The following is a 13,301-nucleotide window of genomic DNA, read 5'->3' as shown; positions in this document are numbered from 1 at the left end:
GCCCTGGGAAATAGTCTCTGGCTATCAACTCTATCTATGCCTCTCATTATCTTGTATACCTCAATTAGGTCCCCTCTCCTCCTCCTTTTCTCCAATGAAAAGAGACCGAGCTCAGTCAACCTCTCTTCATAAGATAAGCCCTCCAGTCCAGGCAGCATCCTGGTAAACCTCCTCTGAACCCTCTCCAAAGCATCCACATCTTTCCTATAATAGGGTGCCCAGAACTGGACGCAGTATTCCAAGTGCGGTCTGACCAAAGTTTTATAGAGCTGTAACAAGATCTCACGACTCTTAAACTCAATCCCCCTGTTAATGAAAGCCAAAACACCATATGCTTTCTTAACAACCCTGTCCACTTGGGTGGCCATTTTAAGGGATCTATGTATCTGCACACCAAGATCCCTCTGTTCCTCCACGCTGCCAAGAATCCTATCCTTAATCCTGTACTCAGCTTTCAAATTCGACCTTCCAAAATGCATCACCTCGCATTTATCCAGGTTGAACTCCATCTGCCACCTCTCAGCCCATCTCTGCATCCTGTCAATGTCCCGCTGCAGCCTACAACAGCCCTCTACACTGTCAACGACACCTCCGACCTTTGTGTCGTCTGCAAGCTTGCTGACCCATCCTTCAATTCCCTCGTCCAAGTCATTAATAAAAATTACAAACAGTAGAGGCCCAAGGACAGAGCCCTGTGGAACTCCACTCACCACTGACTTCCAGGCAGAATATTTTCCTTCTGCTACCACTCGCTGTCTTCTGTTGGCCAGCCAATTCTGTATCCAAGCAGCTAAGTTCCCCTGTATCCCATTCCTCCTGACCTTCTGAATGAGCCTACCATGGGGAACCTTATCAAATGCCTTACTGAAGTCCATATACACCACATCCACAGCTCGACCCTCATCAACCTTTCTAGTCACATCCTCAAAAAACTCGATAAGGTTTGTAAGGCACGACCTACCCCTCACAAAGCCGTGTTGACTGTATTTGATCAAGCCATGCTCTTCCAGATGGTCATAAATCTTATCCCTCAGAATCCTTTCTAACACCTTGCAGACGACAGACGTGAGACTTACCGGTCTATAATTGCCGGAATTTTCTTATTACTTCCCCTCCCATGATGTCTAGGTCAGCAGCTGGAGTGGAGGGAGCCTGCCCATTATGGTGGAGCCTGTTGGCCAATGAGATTTGTGTAGATAACCTGGGTTGAAGATGGATAGAGGACCCAGATATGCTGAGTGTGTCCCTGGCAGATGCAGGCTTTCCCTCTTTGGTTTAAACTCCATGGTTGGTGATCACATCAGAGGTGATGGAGCAAGGCATTGAAAAGGAGACATCGGAGGTTCCTCATTTAATGCAGTACTGGCACCACTTCCCTGTTTGTGAGAAAGGAACAACTGGACTGAGGCCAAAGTCCTGCCAGTGTCTACAGCGATCACGTGCTGATCTACATGCATCTTTAGCAGCCAGTGAGTGTCCTACTTGACCAGTCACTCTATGGCCACCACCAGACTGTCTACAGAGACAGCGGATACATGCATGCTGGAGCCAGAATCATATTGATAGTATCGGTTGACTCCTGTAACATATGATCCAGCTTCCAGAGTGCTCTTCGACAAACCTACCTGGTCCTCCTGTGTTAGTTAGTGCATTTTCATGAACGTATTAGTGGCTGTCACTATGGGGCCCTCCCCTGCCTGAGCTGAATGGCTGCCTGGGCAGCCCTCTTAGTGCACGTGACTGAGGGTGTTTCTTCCTTGGCCAATGAATGTGCACTGTCTCTAATTACTGTACTCACTGAGATATCAGAATCTGAGAGGGTAGAGTGTGCGGTGGCAGCCTTTCTACTGCTTCGCTGAATGATGTGTGCGTTCTACCTCAGAGGTGGAGGAAGAATTGTTGACTAGAGGGGCTGATTCCTTAACAGCAGACGCCTTGTGGATGCTGCTTGTCGCTATGGAAAAGGAGAGAGGATATGAAATGGGGGTGGAACCTTGGGCATGTTAAGAATGCATTCACAGTGGCCATAGTGGGAAAGGAGTACAACACTTGATAATGAATTTTACTTGGTTGCTGAGATATAGATATATTGTCATCACCAGACATGTGATCCTGACCCTCATAAGAGTGTGTGCAGATGAATGTTAGGAACCCCACTATTTACCTTTGCCCTCTTTATAGTACTGAGGGCCATTTTCTCCTGGCAGAGACCAGGTCAGATGTGTGCGATGGAAGTGGCTGACGCAGTGTTGGTGCTGGTGGAGGATAGTTGATGAGTGGGTAGGAAGCAGAGAGGACAGGAAGGGAAGTAGTTTGATATGATGGGGTAGATGTGTGCCATTGAAGGAGGCTCCATATGTTATTGAGAGTAATGAACTTTGGTGGGAGGTGGGTGCAACAGCAATATTAGAGTAAGTTGAGGTAGCAGAGAGAAGATGGTGCTACTTAGCCTTGCAGAGCACAGAAGGTCATTATCCTGTTTCCTGCTATTGGCATTCCTCTGGGCCATTAACATTGACCTGTTTGGCAGTTTTGGCCCAGTCTGGCAGGTTCTGGTGCTGTGGTCTCTGGTCTCTATTGGCAGCCCTGAGGAAAGGGAATGGCCCTCATATCCCCAGGAGCTCCAGGTGATCTCGATGTCCATGGCTCGAGTGTCAGTCGGAGAGGAATCAATTAGAGAAAAAGTAGCTGAGAAAAGTATGAATAGAATACAAGGAACTTCAATAAAGTTTGAAATGGGAAAGAAAGAAAAAGTTGAGTGGCAGGTGCTAAATTGAATTTATATTTTGAATATGGTGATGCAAGACTTGCGTGAAATATGCAGAGAGAGCAGAGGCTTGCAGAACAAGAAGTGAGGTTAAATGGTGTCTGAATCTGAGGGTAACAACAACTCAAGATAATTTAACTGCAAAGAAAAGTTTTTCCCAAAATAATGGAACCTAAAATAATGCAGCTCTAATACCACAGAGTTACTTGACTGATTTTTTTTTGTCTGTCAACTAATGTAACCTAATTGCTGCTTTTCACTCTCAAATTGGTGCCTGTTAACCAATCAACAATATTCTAAACAAAACTTTGCATGGATGACCTAGGACAAGAATCTTCTCAAAACTCGCTAACAAGAATTAAAGTTTGAACAAATTGATCCTCTCATTCCAGCCTCATTTTCAACACATTTCTATTTTACGTTTTTTTTCTCCTTGAGATTATCTACCTTCAGCTGTGTGCTTTGAATCAACTGACAGAAGACATGTATTGGTGGGTGGGTTACTGTTTGACTCTTGGTGAGTGAAGTGTACTGTTAACATCAGGTACTCCATCTAGTGGCCTACTAAACCCCCCAAAAAAAGAGTTGGCTGAGTGGATCTTATTGAGGCACTATTTTAATCATAATCCTGGAGAGGTAGCTTCGCACTTGACTGTTAGATTATTCTGGCAAACATAGAAAGCTATTTATTATCCTAACAATGATGTTCAATCTCAGTTTTGATTAAATTTAAACAGATCATATATGTTGTAATTTTATTTTGCGCAAGACAAGGGCAATTTTAACTGTTGCTGGGTGGAATCAATGGACAAGATATTTGGGTGGGGTATGAAATGTGCTGTTGATTTAAAGCCAAAATGACACACAATATGTTTCAAAGAGTAAGAAATATTAATAGAGCCATGTATTGATTCTGTAATTGTTCAGAACTGGTTTTATACTTGTTAACATTGAGTGGTTTGTTTTCCTCTTAGGTGTTGCGGTTATTGATAAACCACTATGACTCTACACTTGAGCCGCAGTTGGATTGAAGTGAAAACTGATTCATGTTTTATTGAAGACTCACCTAGGTTTTAACTATTTATATTACTTGGATGCATGGTATTCTGTGTGAAGCACAGTTACCTTGTCAAAAAATACCAGCACTGCAATATGTGTTTTAAAAAGAAGAATCAAGCATGAACCAAAGGACATATCAAGATATAAAACATGTTCACAATTAGCACTGCAGGTGATACTAAAACATTGTGCAATAAGCACATGCTATCGGCTTGGTCTTGCCAAGTGATCTGGAATGTCCAGTGTAGCCTTCGATAGAGACCTTCTAACTGGAAAATGTGAATTTTCTACTGTTACATGTGAGTTCTACACATTATTATTGCTGAAAATCAAGCTGCTGCCTTTGAAGCACAACTATTTGGATCAGATGAAGCACTGTATTACCATAATTAACATTTTAAAAGGGAGATGAACAAAGCATTCTAACTTTGGAGGAGCATAAAAGATACTTGCCGTAATTATTTGTTTGTACTGAAATTAGGGTGGCATGGTGGCTCAGTGGTTAGCACTGCAGCCTCACAGCACCAGGGACCCAGGTTCGATTCCAGCCTCGGGCGACTGTCTATGTGGAGTTTGCACATTCTCCCTGTGTCTGCGTGGGTTTCCTCCGGGTGCTCCAGTTTCCACCCACATTCCATAGATGTGCAGGCTAGGTGGATTGGCCATACTAAATTGCCTGTAGTGTTCAGGGGTGTGTGCGTTATAGGGGGATGGGTGTGGGTGGGATGCTTCAAGGGGTGGTGTGACTTGTGGGGCTGAAGGGCCTGTTTCCACACTGTAGAGAATCTAATCTTAAAAAAATGAATTGCTATTGCTGTTTCAAATAATGTACAACACCTCTTTCCTTCCTCTGACTTAAGATTAGGCCCTCAAATTTGAGATCTGAACTAAAACAGGGTATAAAATTTGTAAGTTGACCCTTTGGATGCCAGAAAGTTTAATGCAGCCTTCAAATTTTGTGAGCATGCTATTGCCAGTACAGAAATTCTTTTGGACCCTTTTGTAATGATACCATACTACATATTTTTCCAAACCAAAATGGACTAGAACTGTCGTGGACATTTCCAGCCATTGTTAAGATTAATGACATTAATTAGCATTAATTGTAATGTATTTTTTTTAAAAAGACCCTTGGCCACTGATGATGTGGGGGTGGTTACAGGCAAGCTAGGATGTCATAGCTGCCCCACCAGTTGATCTGGAGGAGGTGGATTTTGCTGGTCTAATGGTACACTAGGCAAATTGTATCTGTGAGAAAGACAAATTGAAAGTAACTTGAACATGGATTATAAAAATATTTGCCTTTAACCTCAAATTTCCATTGTCCAGCCTTTCAAAGTTTGTAGCTAATTGTTTGACAATTTTAATGGACGCTGCCACCTGTGTAATTTCTGACAAAAATGCTAAAACTTTTTTTAAGAAAAGTAAAAAGATGATAATATTTTAATACTAAGTGTATTCAAATTAATTTTGGCTATAGATAGTTTGCTTTTGTATCTGTTAATACTAGGAGCAGTATAGGCTCAAGGTTTTGAGGTTATATTGTATTCCTGATGTGAGTAGAGTTTTTTTAACCTGTAACACACTATTTAATAAGATGGTAAATGGATATTAACTAACGGGTTATAGCCTTATTTGTTTTGGGTTTTTGCTCCTATGTGTGACATCATCTTAAAAACAGATTTTTATACTATTGGCTTTTGACTTTTTGAATTTCTTTCATTTTCGTTTTCTTCTTGACTGTTTCCTTTCTGCACTTAAAATTTCTTAAAAGCTTTGTATTTTTAAAGTTGCTCATTTTTCCTGTCAAATAAATTGCCACAGACTCTCTTGTTTTCATTGTTTGTGCCTCTGTTTTCCCTTTTCTTCTATGCTAAATGATTCTTCAGGCTCTAAGCATTGAAATATATTTCACTTTTATTTTCTTTGTGTCTGTATTCTGAGAAGTTTGATGCTTATGGACAAGGTTTGATACTTGGGGTTTTGCATTTTAATATCTCTTACATCCAATCCATCTTTTCACTTAATTTCTCATATTTAAGTATTTTCTTTCCATTATTTAATGTCATGGTTTTTTTGTTACCTCATTTCTTGTGTTTTTCTTTTGAATCCTATTTTACCTCTTTTTCCATGTAGCCACCAAACACTACTAGTAATAGACAGTAAAATGTGAGGCTGGATGAACACAGCAGGCCAAGCAGCATCTCAGGAGCACAAAAGCTGACGCCTCGGGCCTAGACCCTTCATCAGAGAGATGCTTGTTGGACCTGCTAAGTGTTGATCAAGACTTGCTTAGAAGTATTACCTTGAGCAGGATGAGGGGGCAATATGGAAAATATAAAATGCAATAGGAAATGAATGAAATGTTAAACTTGTGCCCCCATGGGCAGACATGGCAGGGGACTTGTAATCAAATTAATTGTTAATGCAAAAATGTTTATGCCCAGCCTTCCAAATTAATCTGCTAATATGTGTATTTGAATTAGAAGAGGTGTAACAATTATGGAAATTTATTGTTTTCTTTGCATACAAATTTTTGATTTATGGTTCACTTGCTTATATAATAACTGTTGGTTGGTTTGAATATTTTTGGCAATTTAATGACAAAAAAAATTTAGTTCAGTACAAATCATGTTTGTGTGCCACTGATTATCAGCAAATGTTATTGAATTCAATAATAATTGCGCTTCTTATGTCAAACATAAGTTACTAAATTAATTTATGGATGTTATTAAGTTCAGTTCTTAAACTATTTCATCCTAAGCAGTGTTATAAAATAACTCTTCATCCATAATAGTGTCATAAAACATAATGAAGTTGTAATTCTGTAACTCTGACTTTATTAATATGTAGTGGACAACCAAATCAGGCGAAAACGGTCATGCTATAGTGACAGAGTATGGTGTCAGGGAATAATGTACCATTGTACTCTGCTGTCATTTGAAACAGTGTTTGAAATCTTTTTGTTTTATGTTATGATTTGTTTTAAATGTTCCTGCCATATCCATGGAACACCAGACTGTGAAGCACTCCTGACTGTACTTTATTTTTTTCAACATGTCAATAAAATGGCAGAAATAATTTGAACATTTTATTGTTTGTTTGGCTTGGATGGATGCAACATTTCTTTTGTGTAGCTCTTAACATTTTCTCCCACCTTAGAGCACTAGCAAGTTGTAGGAGCGTAAGCACCCCTAGTTCCCAACAGAGGTTGAAGACTCAGGAGGCAGGCAAGTGGAAGACTTTTATTCAAGCTACAAGTGGTTAGTGCAGGAACAGGGCCAAAGATCTTCCCTGAATCTGGCCTTGATGTGAAAAATCAATCATTCTCTTAATCTATAGCTCAGATTGGGAGATCAAAGATGCACTCACCTTTTTACACTGAAATACTGCATTCTTACACATGTTGTGCTACACTAATCACATGCAGTGTGGTCACTGTGTCCGTTTCCCCCTTATTCCACACACCGAGTCCTGTGCAACACCTAATCAATGATGGGCATTCCTACAGAAAGCCCCAGATGCCCATGAGCTCATGGTGTTTTAACAGGCATTATCATCTCCAGGCCTTGGGATCTTTCTATGTATCCTATTAATTCGCATTCCATTGCTTCTGGTCTGTCCCAGACTTGCATATCTCTAAGGACCGCGATAGTAGGAACTGCAGATGCTGGAGAATTCAAAATAACAAGGTGTAGAGCTGGATGAACACAGCAGGCCAAGCAGCATCAGAGGAACAGGAAGGCTGGACTCTTCTTCAGAAATGGGGGAGGGGAAGGGGGTTCTGAAATAAATAGGGAAAGAAGTGGAGGTGGATAGAAGATGGATAGAGGAAAAGATCGGTGGAGAGGAGACAGACAGGTCAAAGAGGCGGGGTTGGAACCATTGAAGGTGAGTGTAGGTGGGGAGATAGGTCGGTCGGTGGGGGGGGGATGAGGTTAGCAGGTAGGGGATGGGGTTGGGGCTTAAGGTAGGAGGAGGGGATAGGTGGGAGGAAGCTCAGGTTAGGGAGGTGGGGACGAGCTGGGCTAGTTTTGGGATGTGGTAGGGGGAGGGGAGATTTTGAAGCTTGTGAAATCCACATTGATACCATTGGGCTGCAGGGTTCCCAAGCAGAATATGAGTTGCTGTTCCTGCAACCCAAGGGTAGCATCATTATGGCACTGCAGGAGGCCCAGGATGGACATGTCATCTAAGGAATGGGAGGGGGTGTTGAAATGGTTCGCGACTGGGAGGTGCAGTTGTTTATTGCGAACCGAGCCTAGGTGTTCTGCAAAGTGGTCCCCAAGCCTCCGCTTGGTTTCCCCAATGTAGGGGAAGCCACAACGGGTACAGTGCATTCAGTATAACACAGTGGCAGATGTGCAGGTGAACATCTGCTTGATGAGGAAAGACTTCTTGGGGCCTGGGATGGGGGTGAGGGAGGAGGTGTGGGGACAAGTGTAGTACTTCCTGTGGTCGCAGGGGAAGGTGCCGGGTGTGGTGGGGTTGGAGGGGAGTGTGGAGCGGATAAGGGAGTCACGGAGAGATTGGTCCCTCTGGAAGGCAGACAAGGGTGGGGATGGAAAAATGTCTTTGGTCGTGGGGTCGCATTGTAGATGGTGGAAGTGTCGGAGGATGATGCGTTGTACCCGGAGGTTGGTGGGGTGGTATGTGAGGACGAGGGGTATTCTCTTTTGGTGGTTATTGCGGGGACGAGGTGCGAGGGATGACTTGCAGCAAATGCGGGAGACACGTTCGAGGGCGTTCTCGACCACTGCGGGGGGGATGTTGCGGTCCTTGAAGAACAAGGACATCTGAGATGTACGGGTGTGGGATGCCTCATCCTGGGAGCAGATGCGGTGGAGTCGAAGGAATTGGGAATAGGGGATGGAATTTTTGCAGGAAGGTGGGTGGGAGGAGGTGTATTCTAGGTAGCTGTGGAAGTTCGTGAGCTTGAAATTGATATCTTCAAGGCCCCACCAACCTCTGTATCCAATGTATCATCCTCCGACACTTCCGCTATCTACAATCCGACCCCACCACCAAAGACCTTTTTCCATCCCCACATCCCAGGCCCCAAGAAGACCTCCCACATCAAGATGTTCATCTGCACATCCGCCAATGTGGTATACTGCATGCGCTGTACCCGTTGTGGCCTCCTCTACATCGGGGAAACCCGAAGTGAACAGCACTTGAACATAAACTACCTACAAAAGATTGTAAGAGATCTTGCTTGGAGCCCTCGACAACAAAGCTCCAGTTCCATATAACTAGACATCATCAATGCATAGCTCCTGTGGCACTTGTTCAGTAACTGTACTTGAAGTAAAAATATAGTTCTCTTCACTTGGCAGAGGTAGGTTTTGAAGACAAGTGTATTTGCTGGAAAATGAGAAACTGATTACAACTATGTGTGTGTGAGTAAGGGGATTCAGGGATTTCACGGAGTCTTTTGAATGTGGAGAATTTGGCTGAAGCCCACTTGATTACATTTTTTTTCAGAAAGTACTTTCAAAAACAGATTTTCATGTTTATATGATGTATATTAATCTATAATGCACAAGTCTTTTTAAAAAAAGGTATACAAAATGTTTCATTGCTGTTTGATTTTTTTTTTTGGAGTTACATTCAGTAAAGTTTTTTAAAGATTTTATGGGAAATCAGCCAGCATTTATGAAAGAGAAATAATTTTTGACTAACTTTTTTTGTGGATGTAACAGAACAGATAAGGGAGAACCATTGGATATGGTGCATTTGGAATTTCAGAAACTAAATTGAAATAAGAAGTGAGAGGAAGGTGAGTGCAGGATTTAAACACGCTAAATGAGTGGTCAAGAATGTGGAAAATGCAATATCATGTGGAAGTTATCCATTTTCTCAGGGGAAAAAGAAATGCAGGGCATTTAATAAATGATGAGAGATCAAGATGTTGCTGTCCAAAGGGACCTGGTGCCTTTTTTTCATGAGCCACTGAAAGGTAACACGGGATTCAAGCAATTAGGAAGGCAAATGGTATGCTGACTTTTATCCCTAGAAATTTGAATACAGAAGTAAAGATGACTTGCTGCAATTGGATAGAGTGTGGTTGAGACTGCAGTTGGAGCATTGTGTGCAGCTTTGGTCTCCTCGCCGAAGGAAGATATGCTTACCAAAGAGGGAATGCAGTGAAGGTTTATCGAACTAAATCTTACGCTGGTGGGATTTTCCAATGAGGAGAGTTTGAAGAGATTGGGCCTGTATTCTCTAACTCAGTGAAACATACAGTGTTACAAGACATATGTGGATAAATGCAGGAACGATGTTTCCCTAAATGGGGCATCTAGAATGAAGGGACACTGTTTCAGTATAAGGAGTAGGCAATTTGGTACTGAAATTAGGAGGAATTTCATCACTTAGAGGGTGATGAATCTTTTATGTTGTCTGTCCCAGAGGTTTTGGTTGCATATATTTAAGGCAGAGATTTATAGATCTCCAGATATTAAGGGATTTAGAGATGATCTAGAAAATTTATTTTGAATTAGATGATCACACATTGATCTAATTGAATAACAACAAGAGCCAAATGGCCTGCTTCAATAACAGTTTTACTCTCATTTAGATAACCTTTGCATTTAATCATTCAATTTTTCCATATTCAGTTAGCACATGGATACCATCTTCTTCAATTCTCTAACCAAATCTATGCCTGACCCACATCATTGATCTGCTCCATGAGTAAGGCAATGATGCAGGCTCTCAAATACACCCCAACCAAAATGGGGAACCTGACCCTGTGGTGTGGATACTAATCTGATCAAAATTGGCCGTATAGTCCATTAACCCGTCTCAAGGAGTTGGTTGTGGCAACATAACACTTTTACATGCATGTGGTAGCCAGTAACTGTGAATCATAGTGCTACCACTTGCCTTTGACATATATCGGAAAGACTTGCAAGTGATATTCGACCTTTTTGCATGTTATAACCCCATGTTTTCCTTGGCCATCAAGTAACCTTGGGTTTCTGATTCAGAGGAAAGAATGCTGCCATTGCACCGCAAGATCAGCAGGAACGCTACCAGTGCATCATTAGATTTCCTCAGCTACATCCTCCAGAAAAGTATTTAATATTTGCCCTGCACAGGAATAAGTTACCATAACATGCTCATCAGATATGAGTTTTTTTAAACTCTGTACCAGTAGTTTATGCCTGGTTCAATAAAAGATAATTTGTTAATAACTAGCAATGAAAGAGACAGGATTTATTTGCAATATAACACAACTGCAGTGTTTCCATAACGTGAGGGGAATTTCAGTTTATGAGTATGAAGGTTCTCAAGATACTCTGGAACAGTCTAATAACAATAGATTTTCATTTAATGAATGTGTTTAATTATTATAATAGTTACTGGAATTATTTCACACCACCTTATAAAGCTGTTTCCTTGCTCTGAGAGAAAATTAGAAATATTACATTCTAATTTTGATCTCTTGAGCATCTATGATTTTAATTGTTCAATCATGGTTGGCTATGCATTCAGCCTTCTGGGCTCTAAACCTCTCTGCCTCTTTCTCCTTCTTTAAGATTCTTCTTGATATGTACTTCTCTTCCCAAGATTTTGGTTGTCATGCTCATGTCATTTTATGTGGCTTTGTTTCATAATATAAGATTGTATAGCAGAAACAGTGCACGCAGCGTATTCAACCCCCAACAATTTATGTTCCATTTGAATGCCTCCCATTTTCCCCTTCCCAGCCCATCACTGTAATGCTGTGTTCTCTTCTCCCTCATATGCTTGTCTACTCTCCCTCTAAATGCATCTATACCACCATAAAATCGTGATGGCAAGTTGCAGGTGACGTGCCCACAAATTTGTGCTAAACAGATTCACCATAGCTGAGTAAGTGCTTCTGTAACCCAGAAACATAACAAAAAACATTAAAACACTGTGATGCAGTAAATATGTTAATAAATGACTTTATTTTTCCAATGTGTTCACACCTTGCAATAGCCCAAACTTTTCCAGTAAAAGGCATTGGAAAATATTGAAAGTCAGCTCTGAAAGCCTCAGTAATTTTTTCTGGCTTAGTGCACTATCTTCAAATGTGTGTGATACTGTTTGCCATGTCTTCAATGCGATCAGACATCTTTTCCACTTTGAAATCCCAGAACATCTCTTGGCCTTCGCATGCAGCTCGGGAAACAGACAGCTGACCGGGTGAATGTTTATCAGACTCTTCAGAGTTATTAGTCTTTTTGGCTTTGTCTCCAATGGACAGCATTTTATTCTCATTCTCTTAGGCATGCTTGCAAAGTTTGAACATCCTCTTGCAGAAAGATCTCGATGTTTCACACCCTTTCATGGTCTAACTCAGCTTTAATTGACAGGAGCATATAAGAAACATTTATGAGTATGAGTTACCAGCTGGAATTTTGGCTTACCATGGGCAATCTTTTACCGGATTTCCTATTCTGCCTGAAGGAATGGCAAACAACTTCACCACAAATTGGAGTTTTTGATTTATGTGAATTTGTCTCACCAGGATTTTTTTGTATTTGCTTAACTGCTCTTTACAGTAATAAGTTCTACATTTTCACCACTCTTGAGTAAACAACTTACTTCTGATTTCCCAATGCTTCTGTGAAATATATTTTTATGTTTATTGCATTAGATGTGCTGTATGAATACATTGTTTCTGAGCATCAAACTAAGTTACTAACATAGCAAGACTTTCAGGCCGAAAACCCTTTGTCTATTCTGCACACCTTGATGTAATAAAGTCTTATTAGTCGACAAATACTTGTCCAGCTGCTTCTTAAAAGCCATTAAAGTTTGGTTCCATTAACCATATTAGTAATCTTCTTCACACACTTAATAAGCTTTTAAGACAGTATTGTCTATTTTGCTGTCCAAATTTGTAAATATAATCTGTGTTTAAATTCTGAATTCAGCAGAAATGCTTGCCTTCCATTTATTTTAAACCTTCAGTTATATAGTGTTCTATCATATCTCTTTCAGTCATTTGTTAAACTTAAAAAGAACTAGGCTTGCCATTGTTTTCTTAAATTTTGGCATCAACTCTGTAGCCTTTTATTGTAACGCCTGCAAAACCAAACATACTCGTGAAACAGAGAGACCAAAGAGTATGCAATACTCAATGTAGTCTCACCTAAGACAGGTATGTTTTAAAATGGCCACAGAGCAATGTTATCCATTGTTATTTATCCTAAAATTCTGGTGGCCTTTTTCAATAAACTTGACAATAGTCAATGGATGGATTTAAAAATATGTACATTAAAACCTCAGGATCTACTTATTGCTGCAATATCTGTGGTTTACACCTATTTTTCCGATTAGTCTGCATTAGCCTTCCATCTGACAAATTTCATAACTTTAGATTTCCCTGTTAGTCATACTGTCCCAAGAATGGGCAACCCTTCTGTGCTTTAGAGACTATTGATTAATGAATTTAACCTGTCTTTACCTAACTTATCAGCATGTGTTACAGGAAGTA

At 40.8% G+C, this 13,301-nt stretch overlaps 1 protein-coding gene across 8 annotated transcripts in view; it reads left to right on the top strand.

The window, feature by feature from the left end:
* The window catches only part of LOC125458535 (kelch-like protein 3), a 135,325-nt gene extending 128,435 nt beyond the window's left edge, over nucleotides 1–6,890 (top strand). For all 8 annotated transcript variants that reach the window (XM_059650675.1, XM_048543896.2, XM_048543894.2 and 5 more), the window contains one exon: nucleotides 3,742–6,890. In XM_059650675.1, the coding sequence (XP_059506658.1) occupies nucleotides 3,742–3,770 (29 nt within the window). In that variant the 3' untranslated portion in view covers nucleotides 3,771–6,890. The remainder of the gene's footprint in view (nucleotides 1–3,741) is intronic.
* Nucleotides 6,891–13,301: the final 6,411 nt, after the last annotated feature.

The sequence above is a fragment of the Stegostoma tigrinum genome, chromosome 13 (genome assembly GCF_030684315.1).
Source record: "Stegostoma tigrinum isolate sSteTig4 chromosome 13, sSteTig4.hap1, whole genome shotgun sequence".
NCBI lineage: Eukaryota > Metazoa > Chordata > Chondrichthyes > Orectolobiformes > Stegostomatidae > Stegostoma > Stegostoma tigrinum.
The sequence above is the reverse complement of the archived record's forward strand: the minus strand, read 5'-3'. Positions and strand labels throughout refer to the sequence as shown.